At 37.1% G+C, this 8,935-nt stretch overlaps 1 protein-coding gene across 1 annotated transcript; it reads right to left on the reverse strand.

Annotated features, from left to right (window-relative positions):
• Nucleotides 1-1,656: 1,656 nt before the first annotated feature.
• LOC141454439 (uncharacterized) lies at nucleotides 1,657-3,648 on the reverse strand. Its single transcript, XM_074128664.1, has one exon. The coding sequence runs from the start codon at nucleotides 3,646-3,648 to the stop codon at nucleotides 1,657-1,659; it is 1,992 nt and encodes a 663-aa protein (XP_073984765.1).
• Between the last annotated feature and the right edge of the window lie 5,287 nt (nucleotides 3,649-8,935).

Consider the following 8,935-nt stretch of genomic DNA (forward strand, 5'->3'; position numbering starts at 1 on the left):
GCACAGAACTATAAATGTAGAAGATATAAAGAGTTGAAAATTTTTTGGGTCATGAAATTCTGTAAAATTATGGCCGTTCTATATCTCCAACTGTGAACCACTTATTCGTATGAAATTTTATTCTATTGTACACTTTGTTTTTCTCAATTATAAACTATAGTTATTTTGTGCACAGAACTATAAATGTAGAAGATATAAAGAGTTGAAAATTTTTCGGGTCATGAAATTCTGTAAAATTATGGCCGTTCTATATCTCCCATTGTTAACCACGTATACGTATGGAATTTTGTTCCCTTGTGCACTTTGTTTTTCTCAATTATAAACTATAGTTATTTTGTGCACAGAACTATAAATGTAGAAGATATAAAGGGTTGCAAATTTTTTGGGTCATGAAATTCTGTAAAATTATGGCCGTTCTATATCTTTCATTGTGAACCACGTATTCGTATGGAATTTTGTTCTCTTGTACACTTTGTTTTTCTCAATTATAAACTATAGTTATTTTGTACACAGATCTAAAAAGATAGAAGATATAAAGGGTTGCAAATTTTTTGGGTCATGAAATTCTGTAAAATTATGGCCGTTCTATATCTCCCACTGTGAAGCACGTATTGGTATGGAATTTTCTTCTTTTGTACACTTTGTTTTTCTCAATTATAAACTATAGTTATTTTGTGCACAGAACTATTATTGTAGATGATATAAAGGGTTGAAAATTTTTTGGGTCATGAAATTCTGTAAAATTATGGCCGTTCTATATCTCCCATTGTGAACCACGTATTCGTATGAAAATTTTGTTCTCTTGTACACTTTGTTTTTCTCAATTATAAACTATAGTTATTTTGTGCACAGATCTATAATTTTAGAAGATATAAAGATATTAACCGGTGTTCCGCGAATATGGTCCAAGTGTTCCGCGAAATTTCAATTTTAAATCTATTGAAATTTAGAAACTTAGGAAAGATACGAAAACGAAAAATTGTTCCTTTTTTTTAATTTGAATTTAATTTTAAGCTCTTGCTAAATACCGAATTTCAAATTATTTTATGTTAGTGTTCCGCGTCTATGAAAAGGTTAAGAACCACTGCACATGGGTAAATGTGAGTGTAAGGTGGTTTTATCTAAGTCTAGTGAGTGGTAAACATGTTGAAATGTGAGTGTAAGGTGGTCCTACCTAAGTCTAGTGAGTTTTTTTTTTTTTTTTTTTTTTTTTTTTTTTTTTTTAGAAAATTCCTTTATTTCCATCATGCTCCGCTCATTTGAGCACTACATGAAATTAACAAATAACAGTACAAATTCAAATATGACAACTAACGTTTATATAAACACAAAACCACGGGCATAACATAATATAATTAAAACATGGCTATTGTAGAAAATTAAATTATATGTAAGATTCGATAAATTAAGCAAACAAAATCATGGCGGACATTCAATACAGTGACGAAGATAGCTTACTATCTGATTGGCAAATACAATAGGAAATTGTTTTCAATAGTAATTATTATTATTTTTTTTTTTTTTTATTTATTTATTTATTTTTTTTTTTTTTTTTTTTTATATATATATTTATTTATTTTTTATTTTTTTATTTTTTTTATTTTATTTATTTATTTTTTTTTTATTATTTTTTTTTTTTGTACCATTATCTACACACTATTGACCCCTATACAAAAACTCGAGCACACTCCTGACATAAAAGTTGAAATGCCGGAAGAATTGCGGCTGAAGCAAAACAGCCTTGTTGGGTGGCCAATTCTCGCCCTGCGTTAAGACATTCTGCATGAGCAGCCGTCTCGCTGACAGGAGGCATTCGCAATCCCATAGCAGGTGATCAACTGTCTGGGCTGAAAAAGAATCGCATCCACAAGACGAATTTTGCAAAATACCGAATCTCAATAAATAATGTGCCATTTTCCCATGCCCAGTAAGAATCTGAGTTAATCCATAACTTATGGTGAAGTGGTCCATTCGAAGTCGAGCCGTCACAGAGGGAATGAAATCTCTTGTGAGTGTACCCGTGGTTGATTCGTTCCAGAATTGCTCCCAGGCTTCTACACTGCGTTGATACGCCCACTGCTTTAGTGCTGTTTTAGGGAACTTATTGTAGGCTATGGTCAGATCGCTATCTTTTGAAGCTGCTTTTGCCATCAGATCAGCAGTCTCGTTACCCATGATACCCACGTGGGCTCTAACCCAAGAAAAAGAAATAGTGCATTTATTCCGCAGCCTACACAGCCTTGTCCTTATCATCTCAATTAGAGGGTTGTGGTTTTTCCTATTCCGCAAAGAGTCCAAGGTGATACGACTGTCGGTAGCAATTCTTACCTTTTCTCCGAAGAAGAAATGGCCCTCAACCCAGTCCAGAGCCTTAACAATGGCCAACTGCTCAGCCTGGTTATTTGAACAAAACGCCGCCAGACGAAACCCCTCTTGAACCACCACCTGTCTCAACCTCATCACAATAAACGCGCACCCAACAAAATCACCATCCTTACTTCCATCTGTAAAGATGTCTGTATCGTATGTCACCTCCAAGTCCATATGAATAGTTGGTATCTCAGCGGGATGCAGCCAATCCTTAAAGCCAACAGGTGCATCCATAACTGCTCCACCCCAGTCCCTGACTGTTCCACCCGATTGAATAGTATCAATAGTTGATAGTTGCTCTATTTGAAAACAAATCGGCATGACTCCAGCAATCACTCCAGCAGCGCTAAATGAAATAGTGCGATAGCCCTTAATCAAACGCAAAAGAAACAATCTCTGAACCCTTTTGAGTTTCTGCCTATTTTTCTTAAGTCCTAAGGCAGACCTCCAAATAGGAGCCGCATAGGTAATTAGAGGGAGAAACGCACCCTTGTAGATGACACTCAACGCACGACTACCAAGTCCCCAATGCACCTTAGCCGCTCTTGATAATATATTAACAAACTGCCAGCTTTTCTCACAAATGAACTGTAAGTGCCGGTCCCAGCATAGCTTTCTATCAAAAATCACTCCCAGGTACTTCAACTGGTCCACCATTTCTAACTGCACGCCATCAAGATACACTGCTATATTTTCAGAATTTATTCTGTCTCTCCTAGACATATGCAGCACCTTAGATTTGTTTTTGTTGAAGGTAATTTTATTGGCTAAAGCCCAATTTTCTATTGTAGTAAGTATTCTGTTGGCATCAACATTGAGTTCCAAGCCAGATTTTCCAGCAACTAGTATTAACAAGTCATCGGCGAATGCTATAACATCACAACGATCAGGAAGCTGAAGACGGAGGAGATCGTCGTACATAATAACCCAGAATCCTGGGCCGCAACATGATCCTTGTGGACATCCTCTGCTTACTACGGCCTCTTTTGATACTGAATTAAGATTTATACTCGCAGATCTTTCAGTAAAATAACTTTTTGAGAGCTGAAACAAATTCTTGGGACATTTCCTCTCTTTCAAACCTTTCAAAATAGCTGGCCACCAAGCTGCATCAAACGCTCCCTGAACGTCAAGCGAAATAAGAAGCACTTCCCACTTTATATCGAAATAACCAATTATATATTCATTGACTGCTTTCAGAGCACTAATTGTTGACATTTGTGGCCTGAATCCGTGCTGTTTACTTGAAAGAAAATGATTTGAATTCATATAATGCATGATTCTATCCATCAACAATTTTTCCAACACTTTGCCCGCCACGGGCAGCAAACTAATGGGCCGAAACTTTGATGGTTCTTCTGATTCGCACTTACCAGATTTAGTCAGGATCACTATTCGGGAAGTCTAGTGAGTCGCCAACTATGTTAAATGTGTGTGTAAGGTGGTCCTATCTAAGTCTAGTGAGTGGTAAACATGGTGAAATGTGAGAGTAAGGTGGTCCTACCTAAATCTAGTGAGTGGTGAACATAGTTAAATGTGAGTGTAAGGTGGTCCTATCTGTGTCTAGTGAGTGGTAAACATGGTGAAATGTGAGAGTAAGGTGGTCCTATCTAAGTCTAGTGAGTGGTGAACATAGTTAAATGTGAGTGTAAGGTGGTCCTATCTATGTCTAGTGAGTGGTAAACATAGTTAAATGTGAGTGTAAGGTGGTCCTATCTAAGTCTAGTGAGTGGTAAACATAGTTAAATGTGAGTGTAAGGTGGTCCTGTGTAAGTCTTGAGAGTCACCAACATAGTACAGGTGAGACACCAGACTGGTAGAATGAAGGTGCCAAGTTTAGGAAAAGTGATAATATTGATAGAGAAGAGGCACCAGCTAGGCGGAATAAAGATGTGTAGGGGTAGTGAACCCCCCACAACTCATCCACTCTAGCGTAGGGGTAGTGAAACCCCACCACTCATCCACTCTAGCCAGAGGGAGAGGTTCAGCCCCCTGGGCACACAGAGAAGGGAGGCTCGACGAAGATATATAAGAACAGATTCGAGATTCAACTGGGATTCAATTCAGTGATAGATCATATTGATATTGCGTTACATATTCAGTTCGAGATTCAGCTCAAAGTCTTACACTTCAGTTGTACACATCGTTTAGCCACGTCAGTCAGTCTGTTCGGTTCTTGTGTAAAGTATACAGTCCTTGGCAGTCAGTCACATACAAATATAATATCTTATACCGATACTAAAAGGGTTATTTATCAAGCAACGTCTACAACCAACAACCATCTCCTCAATCATTACATTGGTGGCAGCGCTATCGAAACCCAGCCATTTCTCATTAAAAGGTAAGATAAATTTTTCATTCATTTTTCTATTATTCATTCTAATTTTATCTTTTAATTTACACTATTTTAAATTTATTTGCACGTTTCATATTTTTATTAATTTCGACTTACTTCTTATGAAAAGAGCCGAAATTATTCAGACATTAAAACATCATAAACTTCCTACTAGTGGCAATTTGTTAATATTAAAAGAAAGACTATCAACAATCATGTACACAATCGATGGGCAACAAAAATCTGCTGATCAAGCAATCGAGTATTTGTTAAATAAAATTAATTCATCCAACACAGTAAACATCCGCAACTTACAGTTAATAAATAACCTACCGGTATTTGATGGAGCACATAATAGCGACATCAATTCGTTCATAGAACAAATTAATAATTATAGTACGATTTCGGGATGGTCAGAAGCCGACAAACTGGAAATCCTAATTTTAAAATTAACGGGTGCAGCAAAAATTTTCTTTGACACTTTTAAAACGCAGTGTACAAAGGATAACGTCATTTTATCATACCGACTAGCAACGGACAGTCTAATTGCCAGATTTCAAAAAGAAAAAACGCCCGTGGTATTGTTGCAGCAAATAACGAGCTTGCAACAAAATCCAGCAGAAACTCTGGAAGCTTTTGCTGACAGAATAAAGCATATTTCCACATCGCTCTTATTTAAAGCTCAACAGAATCCTTTACAAACGCTACAAAATCTCGTAGAAAAATTAACAACAGATGCCTTCATAAAATCACTTCCAAGTTCCATGAAGGCCCAAGTCCAAATTAAACTCCCCAAAAACCTTGATGAGGCTCAAACTTATGCAACAGCCCTCAGGGACATACAAAGTGCAGAACCTCAAGGTTCGATATTTGCCATTAAAAAGGCAGATTCGCCGATACAGTCTTCTGACAAACCGCCATCGCCATGCAAACATTGTTCCGGCGTCCATTGGAACTCGGAATGCACACAAAAATTTCAAGTTGTGAAAAATAAGAGAAGGAGAGTTTCTATTTCTAAACCACCTTCGCCTTGTAAATTTTGTCAAGGCAACCACTGGAACCGCGACTGCAACAACAAAAATAATAATTTTAATAATAATAAACAAGCGCGTACTAATTTTGGCAAAAAGCCACAATTTAAGCCAGACCATCGTACCTTCAGGCAAAGTAGGCCCTATTTCAAAAAACAAATGCCCAACAATAACAATAATAGTAATAATAACGGCAATAATAATAATAATAATAACAAATTTAATACTAGCAATACGTCGAATAGATGGGTTCCACCAACATGCCAGATATGTGAAAAACGAGGCCATACTGCAAAGGCATGCTGGTTCAATAATTCAAAAAACGATTAGGCGCTCGAACGGTTACCACGGTCTTGATCCCGGCACTCAACGATTCAAATAATTTATTAATCAACATCCAAATTAAAAACAAACAAGTTAAAGCTCTGATCGACACGGGTGCTTCACACTCGCTCATAGATGCCAGTCACGTCAAATCGAGGCCCGAAAAATCTGGTATCATTTTAAAATCGATCACAAACCAGATTATTCCTAATTATGGTCTGTCAAACATTCAATTATCCATAGCCCAAGACACAAAAATTCAAGGTAAATTCATAGTGTCCCAACTGAAAAATGAATTTGAAATGATAATTGGGAGAGACCTACTAACAAAATTTCGAGCCATTATTAATTTCAAAAACTCAAACATAATCATAAACAAGACAGTCATTCCATTCTTAACAGACAACACAACATCACAAATTAACAACATTCAAAACACAACTTTACCAGAAACATTATCAACCAGACACAAAATCACAATTCCTGCACGATCACACATCGTCAATACTTACACGCTACATACAAAAATTCCAGACGGTTCCATACTATTGACACAACATGGCAGTCTACCTACTGGAATTTACTTACCCCACACACTGACTAACGTACATAACAATGCTTGTGCCATAACATTAATAAATACAACACAACATGAAATCTGCATCACGAAACATTTTCCAATAGCACACATTCAATACAACCCTGAGACGTACAACTCATCAAACAAACATACCATAAATTCTATTCAACAACTCTCGGACGAACAGAAAACACAATTACGAGCTTTTCAACAACAGTTACGGCAGAAACTCACTCATCTCTCTCCACAACAAGCAGACAAAATTGTTGAAGCATTTTCTCCATTTTATGACACATTCACTCATGATAAAGATTACAAAACAAAATTTACAGATATTACACACCACATAGACACACAAAATCATCCGCCTGTACACAGTCGACCTTACAAACTATCACATTCAGAAGCCCCCATACTGAAAGCACTAATACAAGATAATCTGGATAGAGGAATAATCGAACCGTCGACGAGTAACTGGGCTCATCCCGTGATTCTTGTTAAAAAGAAGTCTGCGGATCACACAAAAGTCGATCCAAACGACATCACCCAGTTACGCAAACAGTACAGATACGTGGTTGATTTGCGTAAATTAAACGCAATCACCACATCGGAAATTTATCCTCTTCCAGACATTCAATACATATTATCAACATTACATGACACAACATACTTCACAACACTCGACATCTCAAACGCATTCCATTCCATTAGACTTGACAAATCATCACAAGACAAAACAACATTCATAACACAATTCGGCACATACAAATTCTTATCTGTTCCATTCGGTCTAAAGAACGCTAGTGGAACATACCAGCGTTTAATGGATAAATTATTATCGGGATACACGGGTGACATATGCCACACATTCATTGACGACATATTAATTTTTCACGGCAAAACATTTCATGAACATGTAACATCTACACAAAAAATTCTCACACAATTACAGAAGGGCAATCTTTGTATAGACCTAAATAAATGTACCTTCTTCAAAGATGAATGCAAATATTTAGGCTATACATTGAGCAAAAAAGGCATTTCTCCAGATCACGAGAAGTTAAAAGCTGTAGAAACCTATCCAATTCCGAAAAAATTAAAAGAAGTCAGAGCTTTTCTAGGATTTATAGGTTTTTACAGAAAATTCATTCATAATTTCTCGGAAATAGCCAAGCCCCTTACAGACTTAACAAAGAAAAATACCAAGTTTGTATGGTCTTCTCAATGTTCATCGGCATTTCAAATTCTAAAACAAAAATTGATTTCCCCACCGATTCTAGCATACCCCAATTATAATTACGAATTCATATTGACTACGGACGCGAGCAACGTTGGCATATCTGCAATTCTAAGCCAACAAATAAACGGCGAAGAACGTCCAATAGCCTTTTCATCCCGCGTACTGTCTGAAACTGAAACAAGACTCTGCACTACGGAAAGAGAACTGTTAGCCATTCTCTTTGGCTGTAAACAGTACAGATATATCATTTTCGGCTACAAATTCAAAATAATAACTGACCACTCAGCTCTGCAGTGGCTTCAAAATTTAAAAGACCCGCATTCGAAATTGTACAGATGGTCACTGAAATTAAGTGAGTTCGACTTCTACATCGAACACAGATCGGGTAAAAACATCGCTCATGCAGATGCGTTAAGCAGATATATAGGCTGCATCAACACCGATATATCCCCAGAATATTACCCAAACATCGACTTCTTAGAAATAGCTCAGCAGCAAGCTGAAGATGAGCAATGCCGACGTCTAGCCCAATCAAAAAATTACACCGTAAATGATTCAGGCCTTCTAATCAATGTGCTGGACAACAACATCCTTGTTCCAAGCAAAATGCGTGATATAGTTTTACAGCTGTATCATGACAACCCATTGTCTGGTCATTATGGCAGACAAAAAACATATGACCGCATAAAAACTCAATTCTCCTGGCCTGACATGACCAAAGACGTGGAGAACTATGTCAAGACGTGTTATAGTTGCGCCACTAGAAAAACCGACAACGCCCATAAACCACCAATAGGCACATTTAGCGAGCCAACTAATGTTTGGCAAGCTATTTCAATTGACGTTGTTGGACCGCTGGAGCCATCAACAAATATTCTAACTGGCGAAGAATACAAATACATATTAACAATAATTTGTCAATATTCCCGCTATTTGGAAATGTTTCCAATTACGAACCAAAAAGCGGAGACTATTGCTCAAGTTATTGTTAACCATATCTTCACCAGATACGGCACGCCAAAGTACCTACTCACAGATTTGGGTACCAATTTCAC

Source organism: Rhodnius prolixus, unplaced genomic scaffold, assembly GCF_049639745.1.
Source record: "Rhodnius prolixus isolate KJV_2025 unplaced genomic scaffold, Rpr scaffold_9, whole genome shotgun sequence".
NCBI classification, from domain to species: domain Eukaryota; kingdom Metazoa; phylum Arthropoda; class Insecta; order Hemiptera; family Reduviidae; genus Rhodnius; species Rhodnius prolixus.